The sequence below is a fragment of the Triticum aestivum genome, chromosome 1D (assembly GCF_018294505.1).
Source record: "Triticum aestivum cultivar Chinese Spring chromosome 1D, IWGSC CS RefSeq v2.1, whole genome shotgun sequence".
NCBI lineage: Eukaryota > Viridiplantae > Streptophyta > Magnoliopsida > Poales > Poaceae > Triticum > Triticum aestivum.
The window spans coordinates 8,303,825-8,324,097 of NC_057796.1; the positions used below are offsets into that span (position 1 = coordinate 8,303,825).

Sequence of the window (20,273 nt, forward strand, 5' to 3'; positions counted from 1 at the left end):
TGAATCCGTCGGCCTTGCTGTCATTTGGGACAAAGTTTTGGAGTGAAGATACCTATTACGGAGAATCTGCGCCCATGTGGCCTCTGTCTCTACAGATAACTTAGACAGCCACTTGCTGAGAAGACATTTGTTTTTAACTTCAAGATTTTCAATGCCAAGACCCCCCCTGATCTTTTGGTCTACAAATAATATCCCATTTGGCGAGTCTGTATCTTCTTTTTGGTTCATCACTTTGCCAGAAGAAACGGGATCGATAGAAGTCCAGCCTTTTCCTAACTACAACTGGAACCTCAAAAAAGACAAAAGAAACATAGGCATACTCGTGAGAACCGAATTGATGAGAATTAATCGGCCTCCGTATGACATGAGCTTGCCCTTCCAGCAACTCAGTTTCTTCTCAAATCGATCATCAATGCACTTCCATTCTCTGTTTGTTAGCTTACGACGGTGAATTGGTATACCTAGATACGTAAAAGGTAAAGTTCCCAATTCGCATCCAAACAATTGCCTATAAGCCTCTTGTTCCTCATTGGTTCTTCCAAAACAAAACAATTCGCTTTTATGAAAGTTAATCTTTAACCCGCTCAATTGTTCAAATAAGCATAACACCAGCTTCATATTTCTTGCTTTTGCCAAGTCATGCTCCATAAAGATGATAGTATCATCGGCGTACTATAGGATGGACACACCTCCATCCACTAGATGAGGCACCAAGCCATCCACCTGACCAGCTTCCTTAGCCCTTCCTATTAGAATTGCCAACATATCAACTACAATGTTGAACAAAATAGGAGACATCGGATCACCTTGTCTCAGGCCCTTATGTGTCTGGAAGTAATGACCTATGTCATCATTCACTTTAATTCCAACACTCCCTTTTTGCGTGAAAGATTCTACCTGTCGTCGCCAGGCTTCATCAAAACCTTTCATACGCAAGGCCTGTTGAAGGAAAGGCCATTTGACTTTGTCGTACGCTTTCTCAAAATCCACCTTGAAAACAACTCCATCTAGTTTTTGCGTGTGGATTTCATGGAGCGTTTCATGAAGAACCACAACCCCTTCTAGGATGTTTCTGTTGGCATGAAAGCAGTTTGGGAGTGCTGCACCACAGAATGTGCAATCTGTGTGAGCCTATTAGTCCCGACCTTGGTGAAAATTTTGAAACTAACGATGAGAAGACAGATCGGCCTGAACTTCTCAATTCTCACAGCCTCTGTTTTCTTAGGAAGCAAGGTTATTGTTCCAAAATTCAGGTGAAATAACTGAAGCTATCCAGAGAATAAATCATGGAACATCGGTAACAAATCCCCCTTAATAATATGCCAGCACTTTTTATAGAACTCTGCCGGAAATCCATCCGGCCCTGGAGCCTTATTATTTTTCATCTATGAAATGGCTTCAAACACCTCTTTCTCCGAAAATGGGGCAGTCAAAATATCATTCTCATCTGCAGCTAGTTGAGGAACATCCTCAATCCTAGACTCATGTAGGGATACACAATTATCCTCCGGAGGCACAAACAACTGCTTGTAGTATTCGGTTATGTATAATTTTAGGTTTTCCTGTCGTAAAATTGTTCCTTCGTCTTGTTCAAGCTGAAAGATTCTTTTCTTTCTGTGCTTGCCATTAGCGATCATGTGAAAGAATTGAGTGTTCGCGTCCCCCTGGACAACTTTGCGAACCTTAGCCCGCAGCGCCCACTTCAATTCCTCTTCACAGAGAAGCTCTTTTAATCTCATCTCCGCCTCAAGTTTAGCAGTAAGCTCCGAAGTGTGAAGGATTGTGGACTCGACTTTTAAATCTAGGGACTGAATAAGAGTAAGGAGCCTTTCCTTTTCAACCTTATAAATCCCACTAAGGTGCTTAGCCCACCCACGCAAAAACTCCTCAAGTGTCGTATCTTATTCTGCCAACGCTCAACCGAAGTTCTACCTCCTGCATCCTTAGCCCATTCCTTGGCTACCAGATCCAAGAATCCTTCTCTTTCAAACCACGCCAGTTCGAACGAAAAAGAGTTTTTGTTCCCCACGTGGGTTACCTCACCGGAGTCCACCAGTAATGGCGTGTGGTCAAAAATTCCGCGCAAAAGCGCCTGGACTGTTACCAAGGAAAAATTTTGTTCCCATTCGACGCTCGCAAGGACTCGATCCAACTTCTCAAACGTCGGGTTTGGCAAGGTATTAGCCCAGGTGAATTTTCTACCCGAAAGCTCTATCACTCTCAGATCCAAGCTTTCAATAATGGTGTTAAACATAAACGACCACCTGCCATCAAAATTAGCATTGTTCTTTTCCTCTCTCCTTCTAATAATGTTGAAATCACCCCAACCAATATTGGAAGCTGCTCAGAACCGCAAATTCGAACTAGATTAGCCAAAAACTCCGGTTTGAGTTCGGGCTGTGCAGCACCATATACCGCCACCAGTGCCCAATTGAACCCATCGGCCTTCGACCTAACCCGAAACTTAACTGTGAAATCTCCCATCACTACACTTCGCACTTCCAGCAATTCGCATCTAACTCCAAGTACGATTTCTCCTGATCTTCCTCTCGGAGGAAGGCAGTGCCAATCAAAATCAACACCTCCTAATAAGGTACTGAGAAACTGAGGTGAAAAATTATCTCGACCAGTTTCCGAGAGTGCAATAAAATCCAACTTATACTCGATGGAAGCATCTGCAAGAAACCTTCTTTTAGCCAAGTCTTTCAGACCTCTGCTATTCCAAAAGATTCCTCTCATATTTCGTCATGAAATTTTTTAGTAGTACGGATCCTAGCACTCCTGCGCACCGCCGAAGCCGGGTAAATCTTCCGCTTCCACTTGCGTTTAGGTTTGTTTTGATCCTCCACCCGTTCCTCACAACCGGGCTCCGTGGATCTAATTACTTCACCCTCAAAGTGTCATCCTCTTCCTCTGACTCGGGAAAGGATGGTGCAAGGTCTGCACAAAAATTATCAAGTACCCTAACTCCCAACGCATCTATATCGGAGTCATTCATGGGTTTGACTGCTGCTAAGTTTTGAATCATTTCTAACGCATGTTCCGCTTCCAAATCCAGTATATCATTTACAGAATTAGCGATTTCACTATCATTACTACCTAGTGAAACTCCTAATTGATTTGCATTATTAATAATCTCATTATTAGAAAAATGCAAAATGGAATAAGAGGTGTTGATCAACATACCAGTAGAGACATCAATGTCACGAAGCTTGGCCGCCCTCATGGCGCACCACTGCTACATGTCGTCAACCTCCGGAAGATCCTGGAGGCGGCAGCTCATCCGCCGCCCCACAGATACCGGATCTGAAATCCCTCCAAACGCGATGACCTCCTCCCGAGTGGCCCCGCACGAAGTAAGGCCTCCAGCCTCACCCCGAACACACTGCGGGGCTGCACCCCTCGAAGAAGCAGCAGGAGCTGTCGTAAGCAGCGGAGGGGATCTCCAAGGCCCCGTCAACGTCGGCCTCGAACTGACGCCCTGGGGCGCAGGCGCGCAAGGGGAGGGGAGTCCATGGGCCGCCTGCCCGTACTCCCCGCCCGCCCCGACCCTCTCGCTAGAAGGAGTCGCGGGCGCCACAGGTGGTTCGGCCACCCTAGCCGCTGGAGGAGAGGAAGGGGTCGAGGCCACCTGCCCAGGGCCCCCTCCCCTAGGCTGAACCACCGTCGTCGGCTCCGTCGCCCGGGCTGAGGAAACGGTCAGAGCGGGAGAAAGAGGGGCCTCCTGCCCAAGCTCCTCCTCCCCTCCATCGACCGAGGTCATCACAGAGACAATCACCTCCGAGCCCCCGAGCACGGGACCATCAGCAGCATCAAAGTCCAGCGGAGGTAGCGTACGCTCCAGTACGTCATCAGACTTCATCCGGTCACCCCATAGTCTGGGAGGAGCAGAAGCTGGCTCAAACGACCCAAATCTCAGAGCGTTCATCGGCACCGAAGGGGATGGTGTCGTCCCGTCCCCGGGCGTCTGAGAGACGGACCCCGAACCGTTGGACAACTCTCGTCCAACATCATCCACTGGCGCCTCCTTGGCACCAGAACTATCATCTCCCTCGTGCATGTCTATATCAGTCCCATTGATGGCCTCAGCAAAAAGATCGGTATCCTCAAACTCAATCTCGAGGGTGAAGATTTCGCCCCTATATGTCCACTTAACCACATCAGGCACAAACTCAATATCCAGAACACTCACCAACAATCGGGCCACCCCGTGAGCTCGGGTGAAGGCCATATCCACTCTCTCAGTTTTCCCAACCAAAATACCCAGGCTAGCAACAACCCGAGCATCCTGCATCGGCTTCGAGGAAGCCCCAGAGAAACGTAACCAAACCTGAGTAAGAGGCTTGCCATGTGGCTCAACCTTCTTCCACTCATGGAACTCCAGGATACATTCTGTGCCAGGCACTCTGCACTGCCCGAAACTCAGAAGTCTCTGCAAATCCTCAACAGAAGGGAAGTCAACCTTATACATGTTGCCCTCGAGACTGACAAGCTCCCACTGGTAGTCACCTGGAACTAACTCCATAAGCCTCTGCACAATCTGAGTCTCAAAGACATCACTTTTGGTAACTTTCACAATTTCAGTGGTCATGCTCTGGGTCTCCTCTGGGATCTCTCTCGCACTAGGAGACTCAAAGAACATCAACTCAGCACAATACACTCCATAAATAGTAATAGTCAGCATCTTATCACGCAAAATCGGGCACTCCCCCATATCATGTGCTCGCTTGAGGCAGGTATCACAAAGCTCAGTCACGCATTCCGCAATAAAGTGGCCCTTCTCGCCACAACGATAGCACATCATCTTCTCCTTCTTGCGTGCCCACTTGGACGCTCTATCAGTGTCTGCCATGTTTGCAACCTCGACCGAACCCGTCGCTGTGATCTCAGCCGTAGCCAGCGCGGTGAACACCTCCATAGCCTGACCGGACAGATCCGGCATCTGACCGGGATCGGCCGCCTCCGCGGAGTCCGTATGCTCAACGACAACAGGCGGAGGAGGTTGACGTTGCCGGTACCGGCCACCTCGGCAACCACGGCCACGATGACCACGGTAGCCACCTCGTTGCCGTTAAAAGGTCTCTCAGCTGTACCATCGCTCTGCCAAGCATAACCACGGCCGCCACCCGTCGACGACGAACCTCGGTGTTGGCCTTCACCATAAGCATTGTAACCATCGTCACCCCATTGTCCTCGGGGCGGTCCGTTAGCACCACTGTTGGCGGGGCCACGGGACAAACCCGCCCCTCCAGCACCAGACTGAGGCGGCGGTGTATGCGTCTGCGTCGGCCCAGGCCGCTTCTGCGTCGGCCTCGCGACGTGGTGCGGCGGCGGCGCAGCCCGAGGCTGATGGCCTGGCGCCTAAACAGGCACGACGGCAGGCCTAGGCTGCGGCGGCCGTGGCCCTTGCGCCGCGCCGCCCCGTCCCGCAGCCGCAACCGGACCCTGCGGCGGTGGCCGAGGCCCAAGAGCAGTCCCGCCCCGACCCGCGGCGCCCACCGCAGCCGGTCCCTGTGCCGGCGGTCTCTGCCCAAGCTGGCCTCCACCGCATCCCGCGGCGGCGAGCGCTGCACTGGCCACCACCGGAGGTCTAGGAGCAGACGGTGCCGCGGCACCACGCCCGACTCCGTCCGCCGGCAACGTCACACCAGCACAAACAATGTCGGCCGCGGCCGGCGGCTTCTTCCCCGGCGGCGCACCCGCACCTCGGCCAGCCATGGCCACGAGAGGAGGAATACGAGCAGCACGCCCCAAACCACACGACGGGAACCCCGGTTTCGCCCAGCGCCAAGGAACCCTAGCACTCCGCGATGGCGAACGGGACGAGCAGCGATCGTACTATCTCCTGCATGTGTCGGCGCCTCATACCCAGCTAACCCCAGCCCACCAAATCTCGGCGCATGCGCACTCAAAATCGGCCCATCTCGGCCAAGGTGGGAATTCAAACACAACGCACGGGCCGTCGTGATCTCGATCGCCGGTTTTCCGGGCGTGACCGCCGCGGTTGCCGCCGGCGCCGATCTAGCCACCGCTCGGCGAGCGTTCCTCCTTCTCTTAACTACGATCCACGACTCCGGCCGAATTGAATCGAAAAGGGTAAGGTTTGGAAGACTGACCTTCGGGAGAGGACCCTTCCATGGCCTGGTCGCCGTCGCCGCCGTTCTCCGATGAACCACACGACGAACCATCTCCTTCTTCTCTCCCGTGTGAAGCCCTATCCTGGCCGGATCATCAGGGGGCAAAACCTTATCGATAGTCGTCACCACTTCATCTTCGTCATAGCCGGCGTTGAAAAACTCGCAAATTTGGTCAGATGGCGTCGGCAACGGCGGAGATGCCGTAGTCGCATCCGCATCCCCGTCTGCATTGTCCTCTTCGGCGTCGGTGAGGGCCAGAACCGGCCCCCCACCCGCCGTCGATCGCCGGAGGATGGAGGCGGCGCACCCGCGGTCGCCCCGCTGATTACACCACTAACAAATAGTCCTTGAATCATATTGAACATGAGATCCTTCCATTGAAAGCTTGGCCGCCCTCATGGCGCACCACTGCTACATGTCGTCAACCTCCGGAAGATCCTGGAGGCGGCAGCTCATCCGCCGCCCCACAGATACCGGATCTGAAATCCCTCCAAACGCGATGACCTCCTCCCGAGTGGCCCCGCACGAAGTAAGGCCTCCAGCCTCACCCCGAACACACTGCGGGGTTGCACCCCTCGAAGAAGCAGCAGGAGCTGCCATAAGCAGCGGAGGGGATCTCCAAGGCCCCGTCAACGTCGGCCTCGAACTGACGCTCTGGGGCGCAGGCGCGCAAGGGGAGGGGAGTCCATGGGCCGCCTGCCCGTACTCCCCGCCCGCCCCGACCCTCTCGCTAGAAGGAGTCGCGGGCGCCACAGGTGGTTCGGCCACCCTAGCCGCTGGAGGAGAGGAAGGGGTCGAGGCCACCTGCCCAGGGCCCCCTCCCCTAGGCTGAACCACCGTCGTCGGCTCCGTCGCCCGGGCTGAGGAAACGGTCAGAGCGGGAGAAAGAGGGGCCTCCTGCCCAAGCTCCTCCTCCCCTCCATCGACCGAGGTCATCACAGAGACAATCACCTCCGAGCCCCCGAGCACGGGACCATCAGCAGCATCAAAGTCCAGCGGAGGTAGCGTACGCTCCAGTACGTCATCAGACTTCATCCGGTCACCCCATAGTCTGGGAGGAGCAGAAGCTGGCTCAAACGACCCAAATCTCAGAGCGTTCATCGGCACCGAAGGGGATGGTGTCGTCCCGTCCCCGGGCGTCTGAGAGACGGACCCCGAACCGTTGGACAACTCTCGTCCAACATCATCCACTGGCGCCTCCTTGGCACCAGAACTATCATCTCCCTCGTGCATGTCTATATCAGTCCCATTGATGGCCTCAGCAAAAAGATCGGTATCCTCAAACTCAATCTCGAGGGTGAAGATTTCGCCCCTATATGTCCACTTAACCACATCAGGCACAAACTGAATAGCCAGAACACTCACCAACAATCGGGCCACCCCGTGATCTCGGGTGAAGGCCATGTCCACTCTCTCAGTTTTCCCAACCAAAATACCCAGGCTAGCAACAACCCGAGCATCCTGCATCGGCTTCGAGGAAGCCCCAGAGAAAGGTAACCAGACCTGAGTAAGAGGCTTGCCATGTGGCTCAACCTTCTTCCACTCATGGAACTCCAGGATACATTCTGTGCCAGGCACTCTGCACTGCCCAAAACTCAGAAGTCTCTGCAAATCCTCAACAGAAGGGAAGTTAACCTTATACATGTTGCCCTCGAGACTGACAAGCTCCCACTGGTAGTCACCTGGAACTAACTCCATAAGCCTCTGCACAATCTGAGTCTCAGAGACATCACTTTTGGTAACTTTCACAATTTCAGTGGTCATGCTCTGGGGCTCCTCTGGGATCTCTCTCGCACTAGGAGACTCAAAGAACATCAACTCAGCACAATACACTCCATAAATAGTAATAGTCAGCATCTTATCACGCAAAATCGGGCACTCCCCCATATCATGTGCTAGCTTGAGGCAGGTATCACAAAGCTCAGTCACGCATTCTGCAATAAAGTGGCCCTTCTCGCCACAACGATAGCACATCATCTTCTCCTTCTTGCGTGCCCACTTGGACGCTCTATCAGTGTCTTCCATGTCTGCAACCTCGACCGAACCCGTAGCTGTGATCTCAGCCGTAGCCAGCGCGGTGACCACCTCCATAGCCTGACCGGACAGATCCGGCATCTGACCGGGATCGGCCGCCTCCGCGGAGTCCGTATGCTCAACGACAACAGACGGAGGAGGCTGACGTTGCCGGTACCGGCCACCTCGGCAACCACGGCCACGATGACCACGGTAGCCACCTCGCTGCCGTTAAAAGGTCTCTCAGCTGTACCATCGCTCTGCCAAGCATAACCACGGCCGCCACCCGTCGACGACGAACCTCGGTGTTGGCCTTCACCATAAGCATTGTAACCATCGTCACCCCATTGTCCTCGGGGCGGTCCGTTAGCACCACTATTGGCGGGGCCACGGGACAAACCCGCCCCTCCAGCACCAGACTGAGGCGGCGGTGTATGCGTCTGCGCCGGCCCAGGCCGCTTCTGCGTCGGCCTCGCGACGTGGTGCGGCGGCGGCGCAGCCCGAGGCTGATGGCCTGGCGCCTGAACAGGCACGACGGCAGGCCTAGGCTGCGGCGGCCGTGGCCCTTGCGCCGCGCCACCCCGTCCCGCAGCCGCAACCGGACCCTGCGGCGGTGGCCGAGGCCCAAGAGCAGTCCCGCCCCGACCCGCGGCGCCCACCGCAGCCGGTCCCTGTGCCGGCGGTCTCTGCCCAAGCTGGCCTCCACCGCATCCCGCGGCGGCGAGCGCTGCACTAGCCACCACCGGAGGTCTAGGAGCAGATGGTGCCGCGGCACCTCGCCCGACTCCGTCCGCCGGCAACGTCACACCAGCACGAACAATGCCGGCCGCAGTCGGCGGCTTCTTCCCCGGCGGCGCACCCGCACCTCGGCCAGCCATGGCCACGAGAGGAGGAATACGAGCAGCACGCCCCAAACCACACGACGGGAACCCCGGTTTCGCCCAGCGCCAAGGAACCCTAGCACTCCGCGATGGCGAACGGGACGAGCAGCGATCGTACTATCTCCTGCATGTGTCGGCGCCTCATACCCAGCTAACCCCAGCCCACCAAATCTCTGCGCATGCGCACTCAAAATCGGCCCATCTCGGCCAAGGTGGGAATTCAAACACAACGCACGGGCCGTCGTGATCCCGATCGCCGGTTTTCCGGGCGTGACCGCCGCGGTTGCCGCCGGCGCCGATCTAGCCATGGCCCGGCGAGCGTTCCTCCTTCTCTTAACTACGATCCACGACTCCGGCCGAATTAAATTGAAAAGGGTAAGGTTTGGAAGACTGACCTTCGGGAGAGGACCCTTCCATGGCCTGATCGCCGTCGCCGCCGTTCTCCGATGAACGACACGACGAACCATCTCCTTCTTCTCTCCCGCGTGAAGCCCTATCCTGGCCGGATCATCAGGGGGCAAAACCTTATCGATAGTCGTCACCACTTCATCTTCGTCGTAGCCGGTGTTGAAAAACTCGCAAATTTGGTCAGAAGGCGTCGGCAACGGCGGAGATGCCGGAGTCGCATCCGCATTCCCGTCCGCATCGTCCTCGTCGGCGTCGGCCTCGCGACGTGGTGCGGCGGCGGCGCAGCCCGAGGCTGATGGCCTGGCGCCTGAACAGGCACGACGGCAGGCCTAGGCTGCGGTGGCCGTGGCCCTTGCGCCGCGCCGCCCCGTCCCGCAGCCGCAACCGGACCCTGCGGTGGTGGCCGAGGCCCAAGAGCAGTCCCGCCCCGACCCGCGGCGCCCACCGCAGCCGGTCCCTGTGCCAGCGGTCTCTGCCCAAGCTAGCCTCCACCGCATCCCGCGGCGGCGAGCGCTGCACTGGCCACCACCGGAGGTCTAGGAGCAGACGGTGCCGCGGCACCACGCCCGACGCCGTCCGCCGGCAACGTCACACCAGCACGAACAATGCCGGCCGCGGCCGGCGGCTTCTTCCCCGGCGGCGCACCCGCACCTCGGCCAGCCATGGCCACGAGAGGAGGAATACGAGCAGCACGCCCCAAACCACACGACGGGAACCCCGGTTTCGCCCAGCGCCAAGGAACCCTAGCACTCCGCGATGGCGAACGGGACGAGCAGCGATCGTACTATCTCCTGCATGTGTCGGCGCCTCATACCCAGCTAACCCCAGCCCACCAAATCTCGGCGCATGCGCACTCAAAATCGGCCCATCTCGGCCAAGGAGGGAATTCAAACACAACGCATGGGCCGTCGTGATCTCGATCGCCGGTTTTCCGGGCATGACCGCCGCGGTTGCCACCGGCGCCGATCTAGCCACCGCCCGGCGAGCGTTCCTCCTTCTCTTAACTACGATCCACGACTCCGGCCGAATTAAATCGAAAAGGGTAAGGTTTGGAAGACTGGCCTTCGGGAGAGGACCCTTCCATGGCCTGATCGCCGTCGCCGCCGTTCTCCGATGAACCACACGACAAACCATTTCCTTCTTCTCTCCCGCGTGAAGCCCTATCCTGGCCGGATCATGAGGGGGCAAAACCTTATCGATAGTCGTCACCACTTCATCTTCGTCGTAGCCGGCGTTGAAAAACTCGCAAATTTGGTCAGATGGCGTCGGCAACGGCGGAGATGCCGGAGTCGCATCCGCATCCCCGTCCGCATCGTCCTCGTCGGCGTCGGCGAGGGCCCAGAACCGGCCCCCCACCCGCCGTCGATCGCCGGAGGATGGAGGCGGCGCACCCGCGGTCGCCCCGCTGGTCACCCCGTCCCCCCCACACACACACCAGTCGCCTTGACCATGCTCTCCTCACACAATTGGACAGTGTGCTGATGATAATGTGGATATTTTATTTCATGAACTTTAAAAAAAAGTCACGAAATTTTGTGGCCGCTGGTGAGGGGCGTTTGGTTGGAGCCCAACTTTTACCCCCTCTGTTCCAAAATATCAGAATTTGTGTGAACAGTGTCAAACTTAATGAGGTTTTACTAAATCAAACCTAGAGCTTCAAATATGTTGGAACAGAGTCTGTTTCAGTCCCGGCATATTATAGGACAATATGTCAGATCAGAACTTCAAACAAAAGACTTTTGCTTACTCTTCTGCCCCATCTGCTGGGTAACAACAGTGTCCACACATTCTCCAGGCATGGCCATGTCAGTGTTGCTGAAATTTCCACGCGACGCCCCAAGTTGCACGCACAAGTGACATTTGACAGGACAACACGGCACAGGTTTCCATCAAATCAACACGCACAAGCGACGCCCCAAGTTGCACGCACAAGTGACATTTGACTGCGACGATTTCTTAGCTGCAAAGAAGAAAAGCAACTACAGGTTTGCGTGATTGGCGGTGCACAGACCCAAAGAAGGGAATATGGCAGGCTATGCAAACAGTGCAAATATGTGTCTAGTTTCTGTTACCTAGCCAGTTTCTTTGGCATGCACAACTTTGTTCATGATAGATTGGTCAACCCGGAGAGATATGTTGCTTTAAACTAAAACTGTATTTCAATGAACAAGGTGATGAAATTGGGGGGCTGAGTTGTGCTTCTCTTATCCAGCCAAAAGGAAAACTTGTCTTATCCGTCGCACCGGAATCAGAATGTATGTCAATCTTTAATGTGGATGCAGGTAAGTAAATCAATGGTGTTATGGATCTATCATATGCAAAAGAAAAAATGTATGCAAGTTAGCTTCTCGGTGACAATGCTCATCCATAATGTATGGTACCGCCAGCAGAATTGAAATACAAATTTTCTCTAAAATTGTTTCCCGACAAGAAAAAAGAGGCCTTTGGTCACCTCTCACAAACTTATATGTATCAAGAATTTACTGTTTAAGCAATATTGTCCATCAGAATTTATCGAGAGTAATGAACAAACTAATAGATGGATGTAAGATTTCAAACTTATTGAAGTTGCTCTGCACTGCAAGCAAGGCAGTTTGTATAAAGCATTTATACTGTTGGTACGGCTACAAATAAATTGCATCACCCCATGATACACATATACATAATATACTAAATTATAGTACCACGCATTGTATATATACCTCACACATCGTCTTCCTCGGACACCACAGACAGTTCCTCCTCCGAGACCGCCGTCAGCTCGGAACTGAAAAGGTAAGAGTCCTCCACATGGTTGTGCCCTTCGTCGCAGAAAAACGGCCTCGAAGGCATCTGTAGGCCATCAAACCCAGCCTCCAGGATCTCAATGACCTCGCTCATCGTCGGCCGATCACGAGACCTCATCTGAATACACCATAATGCGACAACGCACAGCTTCTTCTCCAGCTCGTGCATGTTGGCAGCAACTGGAGATATCTCGCCCGCTTCTTCTTGAGTCAGCTGGTCATACACCCATGACGGGTAGTACGCCTGGCTTGAGGACCCCATGTTTGGATCAGCGTTCCTTCTCCCGCCGGCCATCTCCAGCAGCAGCATCCCGAAGCTATACACGTCGGACTTGCTGGATATGACGCCGAAGCTCCGGGATATCATCTCGGGGGCTATGTAGCCGATGGTTCCCCGCATGGCACTTAGTGGCACGAAACTGTCACCCCTCGGATACAGCTTGGCGAGCCCGAAATCGGCGACCTTTGGGATGAAATTGCTGTCGAGAAGGATGTTGTGCGGCTTGATGTCAAAGTGTAGAATCTGCATGTCGCACCCCTGATGTAAGTAGTTGATCCCCCTGGCAATGCCCCGAGCGATCTCGTTGAGCTTGTCCCATGAGAAGCTCTTCTCAGCAGAGAAGATGTACTTGTCTAGAGAGCCATTGGGCATGTACTCGTAGACTAAGGCCCTTCGCATTTCCTCCGAGCAGAACCCCACCAAACGCACCACGTTGACATGGTGGATCCTGCCGATGGTGGAGACCTCGCTGATGAAATCTTCTCCATTGCAGTTGGAGTTGCCCTCTAGCATCTTCACGGCGACATGGACATCGCCTGGGAGTAGCACGCCCTTGTACACGGTACCATAGCCCCCTTGGCCCAATTTATCTCTGAAATGGCTTGTGACTGCAACTATATCTGTGTAGGAGTACCTCGCCGGGCCAATCATTTGTTGAATCCTGAGGAACTTCTCAACTGCATCAATTATGATCCTTGTTTTCATGTACTTGTAGGCTAGGAATATCCATACAGCCAGGGGTGCCAACAAGAACCTGCACAGTACTGCACAACAAGTCGACAGATACGGACATAAGTTAAAAGAATGTAAATTATTTTTCGAAAGTAAAATGCGTATACAATTCTCACGTACCAAAAAAGAACTTGGGGATAGCAATAGCAGATACTATGGTTGCAACAATCAAAACCAACTTTGCTGTGTGGATGTGATCGTTACCATCCTGAGTCACGCATTCTAAGAAGTGCACCTCACTCCAGAAAATAGCATGAGTCCAATTAATAATGCTTGTGCCAGATATTTGCTCCTTGAAGTAGCTGCAAATCATGCAATTGTAAATAAATTATAATGCAGGCTGCCACCGTCAGGTTGGCTTAAGAGCCCCAAGTCAATCCTTCAAAAGAATAGGGAGGTGAGAAACTAAAGTCGGGAGGAAATGGAAGGGTGATCACCTGATTGAATTGTTGAGGCATAAGTTGATGTTCTTTCTTAACTGCTCAGATGCAGAAGGTTCCAAGTAAACCGGGACAGGAAACTGGACAGTAAACCCCTTAGAAATGTGCTGTGTGATTTCTGCATAACTTGCATTCTGTAGCTGTCGCCAATAAGAAGAGTACTCATCCCCAAATGGAATCTTGGCCAGGTATCCACAATAAGGTTCAAGATCTTCAACCACACATGAACCAGACACCCAGACATAAACATATGAATTGTTGGCACTCAGGCAAGCAACGGGCTTGTATCTACTATTATCTGTTACTGCTCGTGAACAATTACAAAAACATGCTTCGTAGGAACTTTGAGTGAGCAAATAACGAAAGCCAGGTGGTGAAACTGAATCAGTGTCGCCGTAATATCCAAAGTAAGGAATGTGATTCCACAATGGAAGAGGGCAGCTGCTACTGGTATTGAAGTTGGTATCCATGACCCAGAAGTAGGAACCAGTGTAGTTGATGGCAGTCACATAGTATGTTCCCGTGTTGATGTGAATTGTAGCCTTGCTACTGGTGCAACCCAGCTCGTATTCTTCAACACCACACTCATGAGGATCACCTCGCCGACGGAAAGGATATGATATGTCTCGGAGATGTCCACAGGAGAACAGTGAGCATCCATCATCTCCTCCCTGGACATGATAATCTGCTACAAAAACAGCAAGAAGGAAGAAGACAGTGAAGGATTGTAGGGTAATAGAATGATGAAATGCACCAGGGTTCCCCATGAAAGCTTCACAGATGCACTATGGACTTGATATCCTGGTTTGTTCTGTTAAGAGTACTAAGGAGGGGAAGGGATCGACAACAACTAGTTGATCATATCCAGCTGTATATACTAATATGACTTCATTGGTATATACACGACGTGTGAAAGAGGAAGATATTCTCTCGATTGTGTGGCTAGGAACAGAAGACGACCCAGTCGGAGTCTTCTGTTAAGTAGAGGAAGATATTTCTCTCCCATTGTGTAGCTAGGAACAAAAGACGACTCGAGGCTTGAAGTCTTCTGTCCCATGACAATGACAGTATCAAAGAATTTCCACGAAATGCAAAATGCCAATCAAAACATATTTATTGCTCATGCCACAAGGGACTGGACAGAAGCAAGTCTGCAATCACACTCAAACCACTAGAACATGACAGGTGTTAGCATTTGAAATCTACTCCTCAGGCATAACTATCCATAGAGCACAACTCTGACTGCCTTTTTTATTGGCTACTTGCCACATCTTCTCCCCCTCGGTTGCAGAAGCACAGAAAGATGAGTAAATTACTTGTCATAGCCCTCCTGCTGCTGCCTCTGATCAACAATGGAATCTACTTGGCCATGGCATGGGATGATCAAGATTTCTTCAAATACTGCCCACCTTCCAAGTGCAGCCAACATGGCCCAGAGGTCAGGTTTCCTTTCTGCCTTGAATCCAGCAATACATCAGCAGCAGCAGCAGCATCATGTGGATGTAGCGGCACCGGCGGATTAACCAGGATGTTAGCATGCTCTGGTCAAGACACCATCCTAGTTCACCCAGTTCTTGGCTCATACAGTGTCAGTGCCATAGATTACAGACATTCTTCGGTGAAGCTCATCCCACTTGTAGACCCCTGTTTGGTGCTACAGCAGAACCTCGTCATCTCCAGAAACTGGTCGTCTCGACAAGTTGATGTTATCGACGGCATGCAGCTGCCTGATCGTGATCGGCAATTCTCAATTTGGTCATATAGCAATGCAAACCTGGTATGCTGTTCAAGTGAGTTCACACCTGCTGCTGCACATGCCGATAGCATCGCAGGCCCAGTCTCCTGCCTTAGCAACACAACCCACTTCTTTTATTTGGTGGATGGTTATGAAGGCATGTCCATTCTTCCATTGGACTGCAAGGTTTTCCCAGTCTCAGATGGCATCGGTGGCCGCCTGATACCCATGTATAAATTTGGGGAACGGATATCAGACACATTCTTGTCATCGTCCTTTAAGGAAAGCGCAGAAAGAATGCTCAGTTTTGCTGAGATGACAGTGTATTGGTACTATTATTTGCATTGCATGCTATGTGAACTCAGTGGGCAACGCTGCGCGTTCAGCTCACAAAGGAATGAACAATTCTGCATGCCTGACCCTCATGGTATGATCAGTTATAACTGTCAAAACAATATATTAAGATTTTACTTTACAATTTACTCATTCTACAGTTCCATGTGTTCGAATGTCCACATTAGACTTTCTGTCAACTAATTTTCTTTGAAAAATTGGATCACAAATCCTGCTCGAGCAATCAAACTGAAGGACCCGGTAAACAAATGTGAGAAATAATTAACAAGGGGAAAAAATTGCTCATCTTTCAGACACTACTGGCCATAAATAATCCGGAACTGTCATCATTTATTCTAAAATTTTCTTTGCAACACTCAATTAACATGCATGCTGCTACGCTTGAGCAGCTACCACCAGCATGCCTATGCCCGTAGGGGGCGACGAGAAACTGGGATTGATGGAATTTGGGCAGGTTTAGAGGGAGCGGTGAGCTAGCTAGGCATTTTGGGGAAGTGAATCGGGGAGGCATAAATAGCATCGTGTATTTGTTCCTCATATATTAGATTATTAGGGCAATGTACTGCAGCCACGGTATACAGCACTCAATTTGTCTGTCCTAAAACTTTTTCTAAATATAATTTCTTTCTGCTTATCTCATTCTCTTTCTTGGTATTTGCAGGTTCACGTATCAAAGTCATTGCAGGTACTGCTCCAACCAAGTCTTTTTAGCTTCAAAATATAAAGGAAAAAATAAAAGCTTTCTGTTGTACAAATTCTTATTGCTGGTTACTCTGACTCTTGACATCTTCTTATCATAACAAATAGTACTAAGTAACGGCTTTTAAGTCCTGGTGCAATATGCTGATGACGTATTGTTTGCTTATTCAGCTACATCATCGGTGGCCGCATTTGTCGTTCTTTTGGTGACGGTGGCCACTGTGCTTTATTTTTCACTCAAGACAAGATATAATGCGGAGATACACATGAGGGTCGAAATGTTTCTCAAGACATATGGAGCATCGAAACCCACGAGGTACACTTTCTCTGAAGTTAAGAAGATGGCAAGACGGTTTAAGGAAAAAGTAGGGCAGGGAGGATTTGGGACTGTATACAAAGGCGAGCTGCCAAATGGAGTGCCCGTGGCAGTCAAGATGCTAGAGAACTCTACAGGAGAGGGAGAAGCATTCATCAATGAAGTTGCAACCATCGGACTTATCCATCATGCCAATATTGTCCAACTCCTCGGATTTTGTTCCGAAGGAATGAGACGGGCTCTTATTTATGAATTCATGCCTAATGAGTCATTGGAGAAATACATATTCTCTGATGACCCTAATATTTTTCAGAATCCTTCTAGTACCAGAGAAGCTCCTAGATATTGCTTTAGGCATCGCCCGAGGAATGGAATACTTGCATCAAGGGTGCAACCAGCGCATCCTCCACTTTGACATTAAGCCTCACAATATCCTGCTGGACTACAACTTCAATCCAAAGATCTCAGACTTTGGCCTGGCGAAGTTGTGTGCAAGGGACCAAAGCATCGTCACCTTAACAGCGGCAAGAGGCACAATGGGCTACATTGCACCAGAGCTATATTCTCGGAACTTTGGGGGAGTATCGTACAAGTCAGACGTGTACAGTTTCGGCATGCTGGTGCTAGAAATGGTGAGCGGGAGGAGGAATTCAGACCCAAGAATCGGGAGCCAGGACGATGTTTACCTCCCTGAGTGGATCTACGAGAAAGTGATCAATGGGGAGGAGTTGGCGCTTACTTTGGAAGCGACTGAAGAAGAGAAAGAAAAGGTGAGGCAGCTGGCTAATGTCGCACTGTGGTGTATCCAGTGGAACCCAAGAAACCGGCCGTCGATGACGAAGGTCGTTAACATGCTAACTGGGAGGCTTCAGAGTCTGCAGATGCCACCAAAGCCTTTCGTCTCATCTGAGAATGAACTTATGCCATAATTTAAAACAGAGACTACCATACTCTGTCAGCATTCAAGGTTGTACTTTGTCTACATGTGTGATGCAACCATAGCAACCAGTGTGTTTCGATGCTTTCGGTCCATTAAGTCTGAAGATTTATGAATAATCACTGGTCTCTACCATGTAATAATAGTACTCTACTACTCCCTCCGTCCCATAATACAAGAGTGTTTTTGGCACTAGACTACACTAGTGTAAAAAAACGCTCTTATATTATTGTGTGCAATTCAATACTCCGTTGATTACCTTATAATTCAACCGCCATTCCCGCATTTTCTCTGCATTGCAGTCCGTCCACATTTGACAGTTAGTGATATCTGACGCTCACGGATGAATGTAATCCTCTCCAGCACAAGGTGAATGTAATCCGCCTTTTATCTGCAAATCAGACAAATTTGCAGATAAAATGTCGCCAATGAATCAATAATGGCATCAAATGGAGCTTCTTCACTTAGTCGCAGTATATAATAACAGACTAAATCAGAAACTGTGGGAGTGATGTAGCGCAGTAATACCTATGGATCTTAGCTGCTGCTGCTGCTTGCTGCCGTCGGGATTGGGGGTGGACGGGGCGGCGGACTGCTGCTGCCTGACCGCCGATTCAGTCACCGATGTGGGGGGCGACGGCCGGGGTCAGCTCCCTGCCGGCTGCTGGTGCTGGGTTGGGAGCGGACTGGACGGTGGAAGTGGTGGGCGGCGGCCGGCGTCATCGTCGGCGGCGGTGGGCGGAGAAGCGTGGAGGCGGCTGAGACGGATGAGAATGGATAGGATCCGTGTGCGCGGCCCACCGTGGTCCGTGGCTTCTAACAAGGCCTGCTGGCCAGAGCCTATCACGTTTGCCGGCCCACGACCAAAGCTTTCCCTTCTCAGCTCCAACTTTGCTCACTTCTCATAAACATGTTTTTTTTAGCTCATTGTGTCAAATAGTCGTCGAAACACACATCCTCCCCCTACCCCGGCTTTCCCCGTATGCCCTCATCACTATTGACATCCACCTTGATCATCCATCAACCAGAACCGACTGAATTGTCGTCTCCCTCTACCAGTGGCGGGGCTAGATAGGAAATGCTGGAGGGGCAAAAGACAACTACAACAATCTTTGAGGGGGCCATACGCTATATTTTTTCTAATTAAGCACCTCAAAGTAAAATCTCTTCAGGCATTTTGTCAAAGTTGGGGGCGAGGGGCGTGGCCCCTGCAGGAGCACATGTAGCTCCGCCAGTGCCCTCTACCCATGGCTGACGTTAATGTCGGCCTGTCCTCTCAGCAGTCGACCACATGGGACTTAAATGGGTCGTGGCCACTGCGGCCCCTTCACATAGGAACATTTTCAATTTTTACTTTCTAGGAATTGTATTAAAAGTCTAAATCATAATACAAAGGAGTAAAAATATTTGTTTGTTGTAAAAATATTTAAACATAAAAATTAGTTGCTTTACAAAAAATTCACCTTTTAAATAAAACTTAATTAATGCAATTGAAACAATGTTCATGTATAATCATAACATCATGTAAATAAAAAATGTTGAGTTGTTTGAAAAAGATGTTCTTATAATCTTAACAAGTGTTCGTGTCCTTTAAAAAATGTCATGTAATTTAAAAACGTGTTCATACATTTTTTTTAAATATTCATACATTTCTATATAAAATGTGTATATTTATTTTACACAAACAATATATAGAGAAAGAAAATGGTAAACTAGAGAAGACAAACAGAAACTGAAAACCCAGTACAGGCAGCACAAAAAATGTGCCTAAGTCAATGTATGAGCGGTGGGCGGAGAACCATGGAGGCGGCTGAGAATGGTGGATAGGATCCGTGTGCGCGGCCCACCGTGGCCTACTTTCGACCTGCGTGAGGCCTACTTCTAACAAGGCCTGCTAGCGAGAGATTGACACGTTTTCCGGCGCACGACCAAAGCCTTCCCTTCTGAGCTCCAAGCCTCCAACTTTGCTCACTTCTCTTAAGCCCCCTAAAAAAATGCTCACTTCTCTTAAAAAAAAATTTTAGCTCGATGTGTCAAATGGTCGAGGAAACACACATCTCCGCCCTACCCCGGCATATAGGTGGCCAAACGGGCCGGGATAGATGGGTCGATCCGGTAGCACGGCTGGCACGGCACCGCACGTGCTAAATGGGCCAGGCCTGGCACGCCATGGGCCGCGCCTGGGCCTGAAGGCCGAGCGCGGGGGCCAGCACGGCACGGCCCAATTATCTTTTTTTATTTTTTTCCTATATGGCCCAACAGGTAAAAATAGGCTAAAACGCCTAGTGCGCCAAATAGCAGATTAGTGGGCCGGCCCGATTAGCAGATGGGCCGTGCCTGGGCTGCAGGCTGTAGCACACGGGCCAGCACGGCACGGCCCGTATAATAATCATGCCTCGACGGACCGGCCCATTTGGCCAGCTATGCCCCGGCGTTCTCGTCTGCCCTCATCACTGCCGCCATCCACCTTGATGATCCATCGAGTGGCACCGTCCAAGTCCTCATCACGCTCGACCCATGGCTGACATTGGTGTCGCGCTGTCTTCGTCGCAGTC

General features: G+C 51.4%; 1 protein-coding gene and 1 pseudogene across 4 annotated transcripts; one reads left to right on the top strand and one right to left on the bottom strand.

Annotated features, from left to right (window-relative positions):
- Positions 1-11,998: 11,998 nt before the first annotated feature.
- Positions 11,999-18,514, bottom strand: LOC123179863 (rust resistance kinase Lr10-like). 3 transcript variants are annotated; one of them, XM_044591761.1, is made up of 5 exons: positions 18,247-18,514; positions 17,978-18,109; positions 13,675-14,362; positions 13,358-13,539; positions 11,999-13,269 (listed from the first exon to the last, which is right to left on the bottom strand). In XM_044591761.1, the coding sequence occupies exons 3-5, from the start codon at positions 14,145-14,147 to the stop codon at positions 12,143-12,145; spliced, it is 1,782 nt and encodes a 593-aa protein (XP_044447696.1). In that variant the 5' UTR covers positions 14,148-14,362; positions 17,978-18,109; positions 18,247-18,514; the 3' UTR covers positions 11,999-12,142. The 3 variants fall into 3 exon arrangements, with proteins under 3 accessions (XP_044447696.1, XP_044447695.1, XP_044447694.1); XM_044591760.1 differs by lacking the exons at positions 17,978-18,109; positions 18,247-18,514 and having other exon boundaries at positions 13,442-13,539; positions 13,675-14,942; XM_044591759.1 differs by lacking the exons at positions 17,978-18,109; positions 18,247-18,514 and having other exon boundaries at positions 13,675-14,942.
- Positions 14,981-17,782, top strand: LOC123179864 (rust resistance kinase Lr10-like; annotated as a pseudogene). The gene is made up of 3 exons (XR_006490602.1): positions 14,981-15,839; positions 16,428-16,451; positions 16,637-17,782. The product of XR_006490602.1 is annotated as a rust resistance kinase Lr10-like (transcript).
- Positions 18,515-20,273: the final 1,759 nt, after the last annotated feature.